Genomic DNA, 20,364 nt, shown 5'->3' with positions numbered 1-20,364 from the left:
TTATACACATTAAACACATTTGCCTCCTTTAGGCAAATTTTCTATTTCTCATATAGTGTTAACATTTTTTTAATCACCCTGTATTTTTTTTCAATTTATCAGATATTACATCTTTACTGTCTTGATTCACATTTATCTTCTTGGCAGAGCACAGGATATTTTTGGAACTGGCTTGGAGGTTTTTGGAACATCAAGTGTTCACAATGACAACTGCTAAATCTGCTGAGCCTCATCAAAGTGGTTACAACGCAGGCCATGACGATGGAGAATCAGACACTGAACATAATGTTGACTTGTGGTTGCTGCAGTGTAGCCATCTTGAAAGCATGTCCGAATCATGTATTTACAGTGGATACAGAGGTCCCTTTCTGCTACCAAATACAAGCCTATTCATCAAAGCACTCCAGTTGCCTACATGGGTAATCTTAATTTCTTAACAGATAAATAAGGTATAAAATTAAGAAATTGATAAGTCAGTGGATCAGAATTTAAACTTAGCATCCTCGCATTCCATGTCAGTACTCTTATGAACAGATATGCTATCAAATTCACACAACACTTCCCCCCAGAACCATAACTTAGATACTCTACATTGACTACCTGTAGAACAGGCACATATCCAGGAATTCCTTTGGGGGGGGGGACATCTATGGTGTCTTTGAGTATTTTTACGAAGCTGTCACACATGCACAGGATAGAGAATCCACTTGACAACGCGAGATTTAAACTGTGGGCTGCAGACAGCTCGAATATTTCTCTCTGAATCGAGCCTGAACACCACTAATGTGTCTAGTCCTCCCAAGTTTGCAGCTCTTATAAATGCCGAAACCCACCAAATTGTTCATATTCAGGCCTAAACATGCGTAAGTGTTCAAAATTGTCTGTCACAGTTTCCGCAATCTTGTCATATATCGGCACGAAACAAAGAAAGTCTTCTAGAATACAGCTGGATTGCAAAACAATTAATGCACAGTGAAAACCCTTCCGTAAATAAAAAATTACAATGAATCTTCCTACTCGTGGTGCTACCTTTGTTGTACAGCTTTCAAATGCTGACAAGTCTTTACATAATGCTCAAGTTCGCTGGGACAACACCGAAAGCGCAATAAAAGTTTAAGTGCAATATTATCAACAATAGGGTTATAGAACATTCTCCATCTTGCCTTGATACGAATTTATCTCCTTAAATTATCGTCACATTATTCAAGAAGCCAAGAAACTAATTTTATCTAGCGTAGACTGAAAAATATCCTGGGAGGGGGGGGGGTCGAGTCCCCTGACCTACAGCTTGTATACGTGCTATTAACAATAACAGTGTTAAGGAATATTCTCCATCTTGTCTCGATAATTATTTCTCTCAAATTATCATCACATTGTCCAAGATGCAAAAAACCTAATTTTATCTCATGTAAACGGAAAAATTTCATGGGGGGGGGGGTTCGAGCCACCTGATCCACACCTTGCATACGTGCTATTAACAAGAACAGGGTTACAGAACATTCTCCATCTTGTCTCCATAATTATTTCTCTCAAATTATCATCACATTATTCAAGAAGCCAAAAGCTAATTTCATCTCATGTAAACTGAAGGGGGGCTCGAGCCTCCTGATCCTCACCTTGGGTATGTACTATTAACAATAACAGGGTTACAGAACATTCTCTGTCTTGCCTCGATAATTATTTATGTCCTTAAATTATCGTTACATTATTCAAGAAGCCAAAAACCTAATTCTACCTAGTGTAAAGTGTAAACTGAAACATTTCCTGGGGGGAGGGGGGCCTCGAGCCACCTGATCCCACCTTGGATACGGGCTATTAACAAGAACTGGGTTACAGAACATTCTCCATCTTGTCTCGATAATTATTTCTCTCAAATTATCACCACATTATTCAAAAAGCCAAGAACCTAATTTCATCTTGCGTAAACTGAAGGAGGGCTCGAGCCCCCTGATCCCCACCTTGGGTACGTACTATTAACAATAACAGGGTTACAGAACATTCTCCGTCTTGCCTCGATAATTATTTATCTCCTTAAATTATAGTCACATTATTCAAGAAGCCAAGAACCTAATTTTACCTAATGTAAACTGAAAAATTTCTGGGGGGGCTCGAGCCACCTGATCCCCACCTTGGATACGGGATTTAACAATAACAGGGTTACAGAACATTCTCCATCTTGTCTCGATAATTATTTCTCTCAAATTATCATCACATTATTCAAGAATACTGATTTCATCTAATGTAAACCAAAGGGGGGTTTGAGCCCCTTGATCCCCACCTTGGATACGTGCTATTAACAATAACAGGGTTATCGAACTCTCTCTGTCTTGTCTCGATAATTATTTATTTCGTTAAATTATCGTCACATTATTCAAGAAGTCAAAAACCTAATTTTATCTAGTGTAAACTGAAAAATTTTCTGAGAGGTGGGGCTCGAGCCACCTGATCCCCACCTGGGATTCGTGCTATTATCAATACAGGGTTACAGAACATTCTCCGTCTTGCCACGATAATTATTTCTCTCCTTAAATTATCGTTACATTATTTTATTTCACACCACAAGAAACCAAAAACCTAATTTTATCCAGTGTAAACCGATAACTTTCGGCGGAGGCTCGAGCTTCCCCCCCCCCCCCCCCTTGGATACGTGCCTGCTGTAGAACTACCGAGATGAGAGTTTGTGTGCAATATTCATGTCTTAACAATGATATATTAAGTTGGACAGCCAGGACAAACCTACTATTGTTAGCAGTGTGCATATCAAAAAACAAAATTCCATGAATTTTCCAGACCAAGAACCACAATTTTCGGGACCGAAGTACTGGGGCAATTAGTGTATATGAACATGTTTGGAAGGTCACTTTACTTTAGTTAAGCACTCACACTTAGAATTTGACATAACGAAGATTCACATGTAAAAGTAGTGATGTGAAGAAAAATTTCACAGTAATTGATTATTGGGTAGGGTGAGGGAAGCAAGTAGGTATCATAGGGGAGTTCCTATGTAATATTTGAAATGAATTGATAAATGATTAAAAAAGAATTATGTTTTTCTAAACAGAAACAGAATTGCTTCATAACAATTATTGGGAGAATAATATGTAATTATAGAAATTTTAGTAACATATTACTCCACTGGTGTATGCAGGGAAGGAACTGATGAGGCTAAAGCCCCTCACAAAATTTTGAGAAAAGGAAAATTTTCCAATGAAAGCCATAAAAAACTTGGGTAAAATCAATGTGGAAAATACAAACTCGATCGCAATTCTTGTCTTTGAACAACTTTTGAAACGAAGGTTAAAAATGAAAATAATGAAATATTTTCTAATGTATCCCCCTCCCAAGATCGCAGCTATGTAAATTCGAGTTTTAAAATTCCAACCCCCCCACCCCCCCCGAGAAAATTGTTTGCATACACTAGTGTATTACTCCAGATAACTATCTACCAAACAACCTTGCCCCCAAATTGCAATAAGAAAGTGGTAAATATCAACAAATACTTAGTGTAGGAAATGTCTACATGATAAAGAGTTTGAATCATGACTGCCTTTTCCTAGAGTATTTAATATATTTTCTATTATAACTGAAGGTAATACTCAGCATGTCAAACTAAAAATATAATTTGTCTACAACAAATTTAAAATTTCTTGTTTGTCTTTTTTTAAAAATATGTCTACTGTGATCGCACATTTTACCTGACATTTCCCAGGAAAACTAAATTCCCAGGTTTTCTAGACTGATAGACACAGCAACAGACATCTGTCTCATTCTCAGTTTTGTCTCGCCAAGTCTCAAAAGGTCTAGCCTCAGTACGGACCCTCTTCAATGTTTAGTTGTGACTGAGACCAAGAAAGTTTTTTTTATTATTTTTTATATATTTTTAATATTTTTTATATTTATTATTTTTTGGTTTACTACTTCTCAAACAGAGATCAGGCTATAGACTGACAGTTATGCTGACTACATATCAATCTATCCGAGTTTTGTCCCGAACTATCTGTAGATTCTCTTATGCGATTATGCAGTATTTAAATGACTCAAGACAATTTTTGACATGCACTTTCTTTAGAATAAATGTTCCAGCAATTTACATATCCAAACTACAGAATGGTATAAGCTGATATTTCGGATAGTCAAATATTTAATGCTCTTGCTTTTGGTGTCAGGGGGGGTGTATGATTTGAAGGTCAGAAATGTTGACCCTGCATTGTGAAGATAACAAAAGTTTTGGACTCCAGTCTAGAAAGCCAAAATATAGCAGTGATGGGACTCATTGCACTTATCAAAACTGTTTGGTAGATCTTAGCCTCAAAGAGATTTTTTTTTTTTTTTGTATTTTGGTGACCTCACAGAACTTCTGAACAGAATCAACCAGTATTGGCAATTAAAATTAATCAAATGTTCAACAATATCATTAATACTAATTAATTGTTGTCTAAACTTGTTCAGCCCTATATTTAAAATTAATATAACAATACAATAAATACTAAAAAAAAACCTATGGGAATATTATATCTATCTGCTATAGGTGATCAATAAATAAATACATAAATAATTCATTTCCAGATTGAGTCTAAGGACAAAAAAGTGTGGAAAGCTTTCCAGGAAGGAAATTTACATGAGGTATTCCTTATTTATGACAAGAGCTGCAAGCACAGAATATTACATGTGGCTCCAGCACTTGGAAGAGCTTTTCGTGGCAAAATTGGAGTCATTGTCTTGTCTGAGTAAGTATGAGTTGAAATTATCTTGCAATAATTTCAAGAAAACGAAAGCTTACTTGCAGTTGTGTTAAAATTCAATGATATCATGATGTAAATATTGCATTAAAAATATTAAATTTTTCACGCATATTGTTGTATACCGTAAGAAGATGACTTTATTATTTTTTTTTTATGTATTGTAAAATGACACACATAAAACTTTGCAAACCAGAAGATCTCTAAAAAAGTGGAAATGCTTCAATGTAAATTGTAGCAGAGCCCACAGAATTAATAAAACATGTAACGAAATTGTCAATATCTTTCTCCTCCAGTTACATTTGTATCAAATTTGCTAATCTCTGTCCTGCACCATGGCTGTACAGTCTAAGGTGTCATGCTTTGGACTCAGGCTATGGGATGCACACAGGTTTGAGTCTCCTGGGGGAAGCGTAACAACTTTCCTGAGATTTTGGCCTGTGGCAACCCACCATTGTGAGGAAACCGGGGAGCTATGAATAAGTAGCGTAACCCAGTCACAGAAATCTACAACAATGACTGGGGCCTTGTCGTGCTGACCACACATCACCCCGAAACTGGTTGGATGATCTTCCCAGCAGTCGGTAGGTAAGCCGTAGCCCTCATGGCCTGCTGCACGAAGGGTTATAAGTTGTGCTAATCTCTTTGTCTAGGCATCAGAACCAAATGCATAGATGCACGGACAATGTAAGTAACAATGTGTTTCATGATTACATTTTTAAGTTAAATGAAATATCATGAAGTACCAGTTAGGTGTGAGGTTGGCTGAGAGTGACATCAGACCAGAGGCTTTTATACTTCAAGTATCTAGATGCTATAAAACAGTGGGATAAACACGTCACTGCAACTGGGGATTTCAATTACAAATAAAGTAGGGCTGAGCCAATACCACTTGAACTGACACCCAATGCCATTGGCATCTCTTACTAATTCCAACCAATACTGATACAGATACTTGAAAACAGGAATAAACAAAAGTTGTTCAAAACATTAATTAATATTAGTGAGTAATAACTCCAATCCAATTATATGCATCAATATACCAATAGTTTTAATTTAAAATATTCAAGAATTACATCAGAATATTAAAATATACATGATGTTAGCAAAAAATTCAATTTTTCACACAACACTGATGCAAAAGTGTCACATATTTGAGCACACAGCGAAAGGCCAAAATGCCAGCAAAAGTATTGGTTGGGATCAGCAAATAATTTTCAACCAATATATTGGCATTGGGATCAACTCAGCTCCATAGGAATATGTATCTGTTTAGTAATTTCTTAATGGCTTTTCTAAAGTACTTACTGACTTGAACTTTGGAATAAATTTGTACATTCTAAAGAGAAATTACAAAATAGTACATACTTGCACATAATACAGTGAATAAAACATTACATTTTTTGCACTAGGGAGGAACTTCCAACTTCACCACTTGCTAATGAGACTATTCTTCCACCAAGTATTGCATTTCGAGCTCACGGAAAGGTGAGAAATAGATGTTGCAAGTGTTGTGTGTATATACTTTACGACCCATTATGTGTGAAATTTATTTTAATTTCAGTTTCGTTTAAGCTTGTATAAATTGCTTGCTTACTCTCACGCTTGCTTCAGTCCTCGTATGGCCACTATATGAGGCTAACCTACAAAGTACCAGCTTGAGTCATGCCAAACCATTCTTTACAATTGCAGGCACAGAACCTTTACTAACACCAAATCTTGTCGGCAATTTCACTGACCAAATAATGATCTTCTATTATCAGCATTAGCACATAGTCTTGACGACTTCTGCATTGTGGCTTGTTGAAGGCCTCCTAGAATGCTGGCCACTTTGCCTCTGGTTGTGCCATTCTTTTTTTGGTTAACGTCCATGACCTCATTGCTGAAAGTTTGTTGACTTTTTGGCAGAACTTTGCTCCACACATTCTGTCATATGCATGAAACTTTCCTACACCACTGTGTGCAGTGTTGCCACTCTATAATCATTACTTTACGTGGCAAAAAATAAGATCAGATATACCTTTTAGGCAAGCCTCATATTAATGTGTTTTTAGTACGGGATGATTTTATATTCATGATATAATTTGCATTCTTTGCAAGGAACCATGTTCATAGGTTTCTGGAAATTTTGAGTATTGTTAGTAGAGAAATTTTTGGAGGGAGGCGGGAGAGTAAAAATAGGAACAGATGAAAATGAGGAGAAAGAAAGAAGAAAATTAGCATTTAAAGCAATTAGCTAATGCTGCTAAACGGATTGTAAAACTTCTCTTCTATCACAAGATAATCACAAATTAAAGAAATCTACAAATCTGGTTCCCTGTAAAAAAAAAAAAATATATATATATATAATAAATTTAAAACAATGTTGCCCTGTATATGTGTCACTACTAGCATTTGATATCATCTCTAACAAATACTAAACATAATACTATAAAACACATTTTTTTCTATGTGTGCAGTTATAACATTTAATAACATGCATTTTCTGTCAACAGAAAGAGTTTGATGTCATTAACGAGTTTTACGATGCATTTGATTTTGTCTTGGATGAACTCAAATTTGCCGAGGTTAATCAGATCACAGAGGAGGTTTCTACACTTGCAGTTGATGGAGGATTAAGTGACATAGGTAAATTCATTTTTTTTTCTTATTTGCGAAAAGATGCAGAAAAATGGGACAGATATGTACAGGTAAATTTTGATTTAAATGTGGATGGTAAAATTAGTACACTTGTTGATCTCTTGAAAATCAATTAATCTGTGGTAAATTGTTCACAGATCATAGTATATAATTTATTCTGGAAGATTTTAGTTGGTTATATACATATATGGAATGGGATGTTTGAAATTCTTAGTACATAAATATTATAAAAGATATTCACTGGCAAAATGGATTATTGAAAGAAGCATTTACACAGAAAATATCAAGACAGCCATTTAACATTTTGTGTGTAGGTATTGAGCTTTAATTTATTAATAAATAAGACAAGAGGAAAAGAAAGTAAGGTTTCCTCAATGGAGTTTACCTTATTATAACAGCAAATGTTCTACACTAGATAAATATGGTACCAGTATTTGTTATTGTTCCAGACACACTTAAAGAAAGTTGAATCTCTAATAATTGATAGCAGGGATTTAATTGTTGTATGTCTTTTAACATAAATATATTTCGATATGTAAACACATAATATCAATGTAATATTGGATATGTAAATAGTTCTGCACTCAAAGTACAAACCATATGTTTCAGCTGAACTGAGACAAGATGATGAGGTTGCACAGGCAGCATCAGGAGATTATGAGGAACCTGAAACCTGTCCACGAGAGTTACAGAAGAGCCCACTGGTTCAGTCACTAACTATTTATTATTTAGACTGTAAGTACTCATTATTAAGTACTGTATATTTAAGGTAGGATTACTCTTATCTGTACTAGTCACATGATAACTTGCATGTGAGATTTTTTTTAACAAACTTTATTTTCGTGTTTAATAGTTCATATTTGTAGAACCTGATATATTGACCATGCAGAGCACTTCTGGATAATTACATTTATGTTTGTAAAGAAATACAGACATGACTGTTTATAAATATGATGATAATATGGCCCTTAAACAACATGTGGTGATGTAAAGCAAATACAAAAATATAGTTCTTAAAAAATATATTTTTAAAAATTTAGGATCATTGACATAATGAATATTTACATATAATTCTTATATCTTAATTATCACTGTCTCTTACTGTGATGAACAACTACAAGAACTTTATGTGTGCTCGAGACCTCAGACCCACACAGAAGGATATATGTGTAATACGAGGGTAAGTCAATATATAAGTCGCAAAATGGAATAGAAAGAAAAGTTGAAATAGTTACCTGATGAAATGTGGTTTATTTGTCAATGTAATCTCCATGAACATTTAGGCACTTGTCCCAGCATTTCACAAGTCCCTCGAAGCCAGCAGCGAAGAAGGTTTGCGGTTAGCCAGCTGGTAACCTCCCGATGGACCTCCTCCATACGGAACCGACAACCCAGGTGATTCTTCAGTGGGCCGAAGAGATGAAAGTTGGATGGTGTCAAATCCGGACTGTAGTCTGTATGTTCCAATCATTCCCAACCTAGGGACCGTATGTGAGCCACTGTGGTATTGGCACTGTGTGGACGAGCATTGTCATCCAACAGAAGAACTCCATCTCTCAAAGCACCTGGATGTTTCCTGCGAATGGCTGACCTTAACTTTGTCAGGGTTCTGCAATACGTGGCTGCAGTGACAGTGTGACCCTGGGGCAGACATTCCACTAGTAGGATGCCTTTACTGTCCCAAAACATGGTGACCATCACCTTCCGTGCTGACTGGGTGACCTTACCATCATTCGAGTGCCATCTTACAAACTTGGCACTCGAATGACTCACCGCCGCATGAGAACGTGACTATTAGTGCTGTATACGATACACGGTGGTGCTGCCACCTACACCGACACTTGTGGAAAGGATCAGTGCAACGATTGATATTCATAAACCAATTTCACATTGCAATTCGAAGATATTTCATTTTGCGACTTATATATTGACTTCTCCTCGTACTTGTGTCATTAGAATGATTGTAACAATAGACATTACTTTGAACAATATTACTACCAACAGGCTTGTTTCAAGTAGTAATACTTGTTTCAACTACAGATGACACGTAGGGACGTGGTAGAAGGCACAGCTAGCACATCACCTCCATTTCCTAAACAACAATCAAGATATAACTGTACATTCAAGATTCAAGAGTGCTTTGATTGTTAAGTACAGATAAATTAAGAACCTCACTGAAAGTTATATGTATGCTTTATAAATTTACATTCAGCCAAGTATATTAAAAATATATTATTTTCCTCAAAGGGGATCCTCCATCAAAAATTCTCCTGAGGATTCTACACTCACTGAGAAAAAATCTGACAGAGCTGGATCTTCAAGTGTACGAAGTAAGCTGTTTCCATTCAGCAGAAGAATGCAATATTGCTCTCATAAAGAACTACCCGACTTTGGAATTTTCAAATGCCATCTCAACCAGACGACTTGGTCCACAGGCAGCTGAGGAGCTAATAAAAACGGCGATACTGTAATTCACTTCAACCTTTTATTGTAAACTTAGAAGCGTTTGCTCTTACTTAAGTTGATAATGCTACTAACAGGGAAATTTGAACTTTGAACTTATAGTAAACCCCTGAGAAATAGCATACACAAATTCAGTTTTATATTCATGATGATATTATTAATAAATTAGTATTGTGAAAGTAAGTCACAGGTTATTTATATAAAATCAGATTTGTCAACAAAGGCTACAAGCCACTATTTATGAAAAAAACATTCAATACAAGACAATTTTATTGTCTTGCATGAATATGTGAATAGTATTATATACAGTGATAATTTATGTGTCTTTTTGGTTCTTGGTGTGCTAGATTTGTTTCTCCTTCACCTGTTACTGTAACTTCTGAAGATGTTGCAAAGGAGATGCTTAAGGAGGAGAAATATCACACACTTGGACATCTGGTTCTGGCTGCATTGGGCCCTGATGATCAAGAAGGTATGCCCCATTGCATTATTTTCTTTTGCATGAGTGTTAGTTTATAAGTGCATTGCAAAGTAGCAGTGGATTGCAAATATAGTTAATGACATTGCTAGAGTCAAGGGTGTCTACAAGGAGTTATCAGAGAGGAGACTTGCCCCTCCCTCCTGAGATTTCTGGAAAGAGTTTATGTAATTTGAAAGGTAAAAATTGTAGCTATATGTTATTGCGAATAATATTGTTTTCTGTGATGTACAGGCTGTAAGTTACTGTAAGTAATTACCATGTTCAACAAAATAAGGACAGAATGTTTTTACCAGAGACATTGGAATCATATTGTCTGCTGTAACTATGAGCGTGCTAGATGGGATTCGAAAGTGAAATTTTATAATCCTGACATTCGAGACTGGTAAAAGGTGTTATTTCCCAACTAGGTGAAAATCTCAATTCTACACTCTATTTCCCCCTCAAGCGATTGTTTTTGCAGTTCTGGAATAAAAACTGTTAACGTCAAGGAATATCAGAATATAATGCAGAAAATACCAAGAATTAACCACTATGAAATACAATCGTTTGAAATTTCTCGACTGTTCAGGATCCTAAAAAGTCGGGAAATTATTTCCCGAAATTGGTATCTGACCATGACAATTCACATGTCATCATTTTCAATCACTTTTTCATTTACAGTATCACTCGGTGCATAAAGGAGTGATCTCTATTTGATATCTGTGAATTGCAAAAAAGCGTTTTGCAAAGAACTATTAATAAACAATTTATAGATGTTTCTGGAAAAGAAGAAAGGCGAATGCAGTTTCTATTTAAATAGTGGATTCAAGTTTGAAGTTGTCAGTAATGCCCAAGTATTAACATATTGTAGGTTTGTGCATGTTACTCACTATTAAAGGAAATACATATGTTAAATAGTATTGATTAATTTAACTACTTACGTGAGTGAGTATGGAGTCTTATTAGGACAATGTTTCGGAGGTCAGACTGCCTCCTTCATCAGGTTCGTGGATGTTTCTAGGCACAGATCATAGTGCCGCGTAAAAGAAGTTTTGAATGAGGATTTGGTTAAGGCTTGAGAATAAAAACACTTACAAAAACTCTGCCATATTCCAACTTAAAAAATCTCGGCACGTTAAAAACTTCGTAAAAATACTACACACTTATATTAAAATAACTAAAAAAAGGATCTCAAGTGGCTGTTATGAGCCCAGGTTGATTGTGAGGCCTACTCTGGTGAGCAGCTCCCACCTCAACCGGAAGGAAAAAGCTACCTCCCCTCCTATAAACCGTCCCTCCTTTATCTCTTAGGTCACCAATCCAAAGTGAATTCTCATTCTACACAAGTAGTTAAATTAATCAATACTATTTAACATATTTATTTGCCAAAGTATTTATATTTTCAATTGTAACGTAAGGCTCGCTGGCTGGTTACGTGGGTGCCAGCTGGATCGGGACTGCTGAGCTTGCACGCTCATAATCGCAGCACTCAAACAAGGACCAGTAGAGACCTCTAGCGGTAACTCGCACAACCAATAAACCACAAGACAGACGCAAGGCGTACCGACGAAGGAGGAAATGTGAGGCTTTTCTACGCGTAGTTTAAACGTAATACTTTTTATTACGAATGGCGCAGAAAAACGTCACACAATTCAATTTCAATTTTATATGCATAATAATAATAATAATAATAAATGGTAAAATATAACTTTCTATGACTGAAGGCCAAGATGTGAAATCTTACTCTGCCCCCTGAGAAAAATATCAAACGGGCATGCTTGGAGAATATTAGTATAATATTCGTGGACATGGGTGTTGGGAGGGGTGGTCTTTAATTTGTATTTGTGTTTTATTATTATTGTTTTATGCATATAAAGGGTGTGATTCATGTAATGGTAGTTTGTTACTTTCTAAATACATACACATTTTATTTTTTAAGGCAACACCCATTCCAGTGATCAGATTAATTAAGGAGGTCACTGAACCATTCAGGGTCTTCATGGAACATTTTCAATTTTATATTAGATCGGTCAAATATTGGTTATCAGTCACAACAATTTTCTTATATTTTATTGATATCAGTTAATATTTCGTTTCAATTCATCCTGACAATACCTGAATATACTAGTAAATGTCCACATATTGATTAATCAATCCAACTATTAAAACAAGCTAACCTCTATATTCATGGACATCTGGTGGGAGAACAAGAGGGGTTACTATCCCCTTGGGCCCCTTGGGAAGGGAATGCCAGTATAAAGTTATAGGTTTTACACATGTAATTTCGTTTCAGTCACAGTAATTTGCATTAATTATCATGAAGGTCTGATAATTACAAGTATGACTGTTTGAGAGAACACAATCATTTTAAACTGAAGCAGTGTTTTTCGGAAAAAAAAATTACTTGACACCTTGCTCTGGAAAACAAAATCCTGTCTAGAATCATGACAGTGCCTCCCTGATGGCATAGCAGTAACATTGTAAGCCTTGTAATCAAGGGGTGTGAGGCTCGATTCCTTTTGGAGGACACAGTAGTTTGGACCTTACTTTAAACAGTATGTTCAGTCACGATTAACCAATCACTCTATAACGTGTACTAAAAAAAAGGTTCATGATAATTTCTACAACCCTGAATGTGTTATGTCCATTGCATTTATCCATTAATTATATAAAAAATAAGAAAAACTTACAGTAAGTGCTTTCTGGTAGGAATTTTTACACAACATTACTCTATCAGAGTTTAGAGTATAGATGCTACCTCAAAATGACAAAAATATGATCTCTGGAAGGTAATATACATTGTCAACTTACATTGTGATATTTATTTTCAGATTTGATAACTGAATTGGCTCATAGAAAACAAAATAAGTCACTATTTCTACTGGGAAAAGAAAATGCAGCAACCTACATGTAAGTTTAAACATAATGTATAAATTCAAAACACCATAGTTAAAAACCATCCTAAAGATATGTGTGTTGAGAAATTAGGAAACTTGTGAAATCCTACTCGATAGTCCAGCTCTGAACACAAATTTGGCAACTGATTTTAAAGGAAATTTTAAACTAACACAAAAGAACAAATGACATCTAGTGAACCAGAGTGAAAACTATTGGCAAAATTGGTCATATACATTACCATACTTAATTTGTTACAGAATGGATAGAATATGAATAAAAAAAACCTGTAAATGATGGCAGTCACCAAAATCGATAGGTGCATAAATTATATTCTTTTGCAAAATACACAGAATTATTATATACAGTATTTGCAAAAGAAGTGAGTGAGTATTGTACTTTAGAAACAAGAATCTGTATGAATATTCAAAAATCACTTAATTTACTGTCTCTTCAGAATTACAATGAAATGAGAGTCCATATGAAAAATATTGAAAATGTTGGACTTGTGATATTTACAGCATTTTATTTATTCCAGTTCGGACCTGATGGGGTGCAAAATCCCTTGCTTAGCTGTTCTCAAGTTTAATGATCCTCATGAATCAAAGGTTGTGCATAAAGGTCAAACAGACAATGTAACTGGACTGGAAGAATTTGTTACGTATGCTTCACAGGAAATTTTTGTAAGTAACTCTTTAAAGAATACAATAATTCAATATATACCTAGTCTTGACACAAATACTGTTACAAATTTTTGGCTTGCGGTTATCAAGCTCATAAACCATGCTTGTGCTGAAGCTCACTCCTGGCCATTGTGTGTTCAACTGTGAAAGAGTAAGCGTGTATCTTCTTATGCTTAGCACGGAGTGGGGCAAATACGAAACAGAGTAGCTGTGATTGCTCTGCATATGGTTGGAAAGTAACCCACTGAAATATCCCAGACCCTAAAAACACTGAAGATCAGCAAAACGTTTGTGTATCACAAAATCCAGAGATTCACTGAGAGTGGTAGTGTGAAAGATTGCCCAAAAGTTGGTCGACTTCACACCGTATGAACATCGGTGGCTGTTAAAGCAGTGGTGGCTCGCATCTACCGAAATCCCACCCAGAAGCAAGTGATAATGGCACGGGAGCTGAACATTTCACAACAGGGTACTCAATGAAGACCTTGGAGCTTACAGGCGGAGTACTGGACATTTCCTGATGCCACAGCTAAATAAGCAAAGGGAACAGTAATCGAGATGGCTCCTGCAGCAGTACGGCGCCAATGGGCATCGCAGGATTCTCTTCACTGACAAGAAAGTGATCACCACTGAAGAAAGTTTTAATCGCCAAAATAAAAGGGTGTGTGCTTCAAGCTCTCGAGAAGTTCGTGAGAGAGTTCCCAAAGGTCAGAGATGCCACCAGCCCTCCTAAGTCATGGTTTGGTGAAGGGTGAGCTATGAGAGTTCCACCAGGCCTCATTTTTCTGAAAAGGGCTTAAAAACCCATGCAAAAGTGTCCTCGTCCCCCCCTGATGATGCCGTTGAACCAAACAATATTTCGCAATGAATCCTGGAGGTTGCAGAAAGATTCTGCCCCAGCTCGTAAGGCGAGGATCATGAGACTGTGACTTGAGACCAGTGTACTTGATTTCATTTCCACTGTTGATCGGCCATCTGATAGCTCTGATCTTAATACCCTGGACTACAAACTGCGGTCAGTGCAAGACGGGACTGTCTGCAAGAAGAGGTACCCTAGAATTGAAAGTTAAAAGTGCTCCTTGATAGCAGCAGTGGCAGACTTCCCCATCGAGACCATCCATGCTGGAATAGATGCCTGGTCAGGGAGACTTTGAGTCTGTGTGAGGGCAAAAAGAGGACATTTTGAAAACTGATTGGTACTATGTACAGGATGATTCAAAAAGAATATACGTATTTTAAAGAGGTATATTTTAGAAACCGTAAATAGTAAATGTGTGAAACTGTGTACATAGATTCACAAACACTACAAGTTTTATCTACAGATGTTCAATATGTTCTCCACCAGCGACACGAACAATATCACAGCGGAAATCAAATTTGTCCAAAACTCGGGCAAGCACGTCTTTCCTGACTGAAGCAACCGCAGCACTGATTCGATTTTTCTGCTCATAAAGGTCATTTGGTAGTGGTAGTACATAAACGGTTTCCTTAATGTAGCCCCAGAGGAAGAAGTCACACAGAGACAAGTCCGGTGACCTTGGAAACCAGCTGAAAAGTGCCAAGTTGTTAACTGCCTGATGACCAATCCAACGTCTTGGACAAGTTTCATTGAGAAAAGTATGCACTTGACAATGCCAGTGAGGGGGAGGGGGGGAAGGGGTCTTGTTAGAAAATTATGTTGTCAAAACCTTCTTCATGCAGCCTTGGAAACAACCAATTTTGTAACATAGCAAGATAGTTCTCACCATTAACTGTTTGTTCATTGACGAAGTATGGACCGTACACAGATGAACGGGATATTGCACAAAAGACATTGATTTTTGGTGAATCTCTTTCATGTTCAATGTACGTATGTGGATTTTGTAGGCCCCAAATTCTTACATTCTGTTTATTAACCCTACCACAAAGGTGGAAAATAGCCTCGTTACTAAATACAAGTCTTCCCGTGAAACTGTTATCCTGTTCAACAGCTTCAAGTATCTTGCCAGCAAATTCCACTCTTTTTCCCTTGTCCTCATGCTTCAGTGCCTGTAAAAACTGTAACTTGTATAGCTTCATCACCAAACAACACCGCAAAACTCTCCACACAGTTGTCTGACTTGCACGTGTTGATTTGGAAGGGCTTTGTTGAAAAGACACTTGGATTCTTGCGACATTTTCTTCTGACACACGCGGCCTCCCAGTGCTCTTTCCTTTACATATGCAACCAGTGTTTATGAACTGTCTATACTACCTGCGAATGTTCCACTCACTTGGAGGATTCATTTGGTAATGCAAGTGGAAATGTCTTTGCACTGTAATCGCAGAGTTACACTTACCGAACTTGACAACACAGAATGCCCTTTGCTGCTGCGTCGCCATTTCGACTCGAACTGAAAGAGCGGGATTATGAGAGCACAAGTGCTGCACTTGCGATCTAGCGGCAAGTGAATGAAACTACGCGATGCTAACTTCCGTTCAGAAGCGCTGGACTGTAATCCGATGAGCATACTGGTTTGTAATACGTATATTCTTTTTGAATTACTGTGTATTTATGTGTAATATATATATAAGTGTAATATACTAAAAGAAATTTAAAAAGTCTGAAACCATCTTCAACTTATTCACAAAATAGTAAGTAACAGTATTTATGGCTAGACTAGGTAACATGATACTTTGTAGTATCTGTTGGGTTAGCAACATAAAAACAGTCAAAGCTCTAGACTGATTGATGCTAGTTTGTGCCATATGTTGTTGCCTCTTTGCATCTGCAGAACCAGAATTAGTTTCTGCATTTTCTTGCGAAAGGAAAGAAAATGAGCCTTCAACTCTTCAAAAGACAAAAATATCAGAAAAGTATCAGTGATTGATTGATTGAGTTGGTGTTTTAAGTCCACTTTATCCACAGTAAAGCTAATTGGGACTGGACCTACAGTTTAAAGTGGAATCTGAACCACTATATGCCTCCACCGGGAATCGAACCCGGGATCCCCTGATTACAAGGCTATGACACACCGCAGAGCCATTGGAGTGGCCTTAAGTATCAGTGAGTACTGGTTAATAAATTCCAAACAATACTTTCCGATACTGATACCATTAGTTTTGGCTAACATTGATTTATCAGGACCCATATCGGCTAAGCTCTACTAAGATAGAATATGTAATTACATACAAATCCGGGCTCTAAGTATAACAAAGAACATAAAACAAATCGGAATGGATATTTGTTGAACATGTAGGTAAGTCAAATGAAAGTGAGCCAAGCTGATATTTTATACGAGAAGTATATGTACACAGTGCATCTACTAAGTTTTAAGACAGTTGGCACTGTGCAACTGACTTAAGCCTTGTTGAAATATTTTTTTTTCTTTCCGGACTTAGCTAGAAATGTACTTCGATATACTTTCAATTTTTTCAGCCTTCAACATTTGTTTTTCTTCATACCCTTAATTGGAATAGAAATGAATATTGAATCTTAGAGGCATAACATTGAGATGGACCTAAAGGAAATTGGTAAGAATGGAAAAGATTGGATTGATCTTGCCCAGGATAGGGACAGATGGAAGGCTTGTGCTGCTGTTTCAGGTTTAAGAAGGCTAGAGAGTTAGTTAGTTAATTAGCAGGTTTCAAAAACTAATAAAATAGAGTAGATCCTTTTCTTACTACTAAGGACGTTCAATATATAAGTTTCCCTGTGCTATAAAATATTGTATAAAGCAATGCCATTAAAAAGAAGCACATGGTTGACAAGCGCCATCCTTCGTCTACAAGGAACAACAATCGATTCGTTATCAGACGTGAAGGCGCATGCGCTCAAGGGTGAAAAGTAAATGCATGTTCGGAAAACGCGGGCTCGCATCATAAGGAGTTCAGAAGCATGGATGCTAAGGGCGTTCTGCTTATGGACATTTTGGAACAAGGAAGAACAATTAATGCTGACCGTTATTGTCAAACATTGGATAAACTGAAAAACGCAATTCGACATAAGCGACCAGGTCTCCTGTCAGCTGGTGTCATTCTTCTTGACGATAACGCTTACCCCCACTCAGCAGTGCAAACACAACATAAAATTGAAGAATTGGGGTGGGAACGGCTGCCCCACCCTCCATACAGGCCTGATTTAGCACCGAGTGATTTCAATCTTTTTCCGGTGTTAAAGTCTGAATTGCAAGGTTACCATTTCGAAACAGATGAAGACGTGAAGCGTAATGTGAGAATAGTGCTCAATAGCCAGAGCCCTGATTTTCTTGCAAAGGGTATGGACAAATTGGTGCAACGGTGGGACAAATGCCTGAATCTCTATGGAGATTATGTGGAGAAGTGAGGAAGGATCCTCCTACACATGTATGTATAGTTTTCTAATGTATCTTAAAAATAACAATTTTTACAGCATACGGAAACTTATATATTGAACGACCCACATACTGCAAAATGATTCCAAAAATATATAAACTGTTAATTCAATGCTTAGTACTGAAAGGAAATGCTACCAAAAATATGAATATCTTACAAATTGCAGACATTTAGGGTAGCAGTGGAGCTGCATATAAATGTGTTAGTACAGGGTCCGGCAGAATGAATAGTAGGCTATAAAAAGGATAGAACGTCGAAACAAATTGAATAATTTATTGAAACACACATTGAAAACAAAGAATAATAGATGCCATTACATACCATATATGCCATTTTACTTTGTTTTGAAGATAACGCCCGACAGATGGTCGCCATCACGTTCAGCGCATTCTTCCAGGCGGCGAACGAAAGCTAGCATCACCCGCTCCAGCATGTCCAATGGGATCGCCTCCACAGCTGTACGTATCCTTGCCTTCAGTTCAGCCACGGTATGAGGACGTGTAGCGTACACTTGACTTTTCAGGTAGCCCCACAAGAAGAAGTCAGTGGCAGGCAAATCGGGCGACCGTGATGGCCAATGAATGTCCCCAAATCGGGAAATCAATCGACGAGGAAAATGACGCCGCAAGACAGTCATGGACCGGCGGGCCGTGTGGGCTGTTGCCCCGTCCTGTTGGAACCGTATGTCTCTGTTCACCCTTGGAAGGAGAAAGTCATGTAACATTTTGACATAGCGATCGCTATTAACCGTTACCGCACGTCCATGAAGATCCTCAAAAAAATATATGGACCGATGATGCCAAACGATGCCACACCGCACCACACCGTCACACGTTCACTGTGCAGGGGTTGCTCATGCAGTCAACGAGGATTAAATAGCGCCCAGTATCTGTAATTCTGTTTATTGACACCACCGTGCAGATCAAAATGAGCCTCATCCGACATCAGTATGTTGTTTCGCATCTGCGGCTTGGCTGCTAAAAGTTCCAAGCAACGCAACGCAAAGGTTCGTCGGGCATGTTTATCTTGTTCGGTTAGTTTCTGTGCGACCTGCATTTTGTAGGGGTGGAAGTGGAGGTCTTCATGGATGATGCGCCGCAGGGAACGATCTGACATTCCTAGCACCAAGGCATGTCTGGCAGCAGAACGCCGAGGACTTCGGATCAGTGCTTGACGTGCCTCCTCCACTCGCCCCTGGGTCCGTTGTGTCTTTGGTCGCCCCGGGCTTTTCTTTTTTGCACACGATGCAATAGTCCTGAATTGTTGCGCCCACCGTACAATCGTCCTATGATACGGGACGTTCTGATGTCGGCCCACCTGGAAATGGCGACGAAAGAGCCGCTGCACGGTGATTGGAGACTCGTTATTTTTTAAATACGCCTCAACGGCGAATGCTCGATGTTCCGAACTCCACAAGGCCATACTTATAAATGGCAGTCCTTCCTCAATGCAGCGTGCACACACGTCGTTGCGCAGGCGCAACAGCGACGCCGTACTACGTGACTCAAATCAGGCTATTCATTCCGCCGGACCCTGTACATGTCCTATTGAAAGTGTTAAAAGCAGAATTTTAACACTAAGGGAGATTTCACACCGTGACAAGCATGACACGTCACTTCAGAATGAACCAATCACTAGCAACAACAGTAGCAATGCCATATACTTCATAAGTCTGCACTCAATTGGTCAGTCTTCTTGTGACATGTTTGCTTTGGTGTTAGATCTCCCCAACATTTTCTGCTTAATGAATTGCAGGCCGAGCTGACACCATCAGTACTGCAGGATGTTAAAACTACAGAGCAACAAATGCTTATACTCCTGGGGGACAGACCAGCAACAGAGAACAACGCTTCTACTAGCAATCCATCTGCAATAACTTTACAAATTGCACAAGAGAAATTGTTTCCTCAATTAAAGTTCACATGGATTCCCAGGTAGGTTCTAGTTCTTATAACCACAAGTCGTTTGACATTTTCTGTCTACCTTTTTTGTATTTGTACTAAGATCTTATTTTATCAATATTGTAACATACCGACACATCTATAGCTGAACCATCTCTGAAGTTCAAGGCACGGATGTTGGTTACATTCTGTTTCTTGATGAAGCATGGTAAACGTTGGTATACTAAGACGGAAGCATTTTTTTTTTTTGT

At 37.7% G+C, this 20,364-nt stretch overlaps 1 protein-coding gene across 1 annotated transcript in view; it reads left to right on the top strand.

Moving 5' to 3' along the window:
* LOC145988037 (thioredoxin domain-containing protein 16-like) overlaps positions 1 to 20,364 on the top strand; it is a 56,874-nt gene that overhangs the window by 25,740 nt on the left and 10,770 nt on the right. Inside the window, exons 6-15 of the mRNA XM_083122874.1 lie at positions 148 to 419; positions 4,567 to 4,727; positions 6,152 to 6,227; positions 7,235 to 7,367; positions 7,989 to 8,114; positions 9,627 to 9,846; positions 10,190 to 10,314; positions 13,134 to 13,212; positions 13,736 to 13,880; positions 19,968 to 20,146. Coding sequence (XP_082979000.1) covers positions 148 to 419; positions 4,567 to 4,727; positions 6,152 to 6,227; positions 7,235 to 7,367; positions 7,989 to 8,114; positions 9,627 to 9,846; positions 10,190 to 10,314; positions 13,134 to 13,212; positions 13,736 to 13,880; positions 19,968 to 20,146 — 1,516 coding nt within the window. The remainder of the gene's footprint in view (positions 1 to 147; positions 420 to 4,566; positions 4,728 to 6,151; positions 6,228 to 7,234; positions 7,368 to 7,988; positions 8,115 to 9,626; positions 9,847 to 10,189; positions 10,315 to 13,133; positions 13,213 to 13,735; positions 13,881 to 19,967; positions 20,147 to 20,364) is intronic.

Source organism: Lepisma saccharinum, chromosome 5 (genome assembly GCF_977018435.1).
Source record: "Lepisma saccharinum chromosome 5, izLepSacc3.1, whole genome shotgun sequence".
NCBI classification, from domain to species: domain Eukaryota; kingdom Metazoa; phylum Arthropoda; class Insecta; order Zygentoma; family Lepismatidae; genus Lepisma; species Lepisma saccharinum.
Note: the sequence above shows the minus strand (reverse complement) of the source record. Positions and strands in the feature narration are given on the sequence as shown.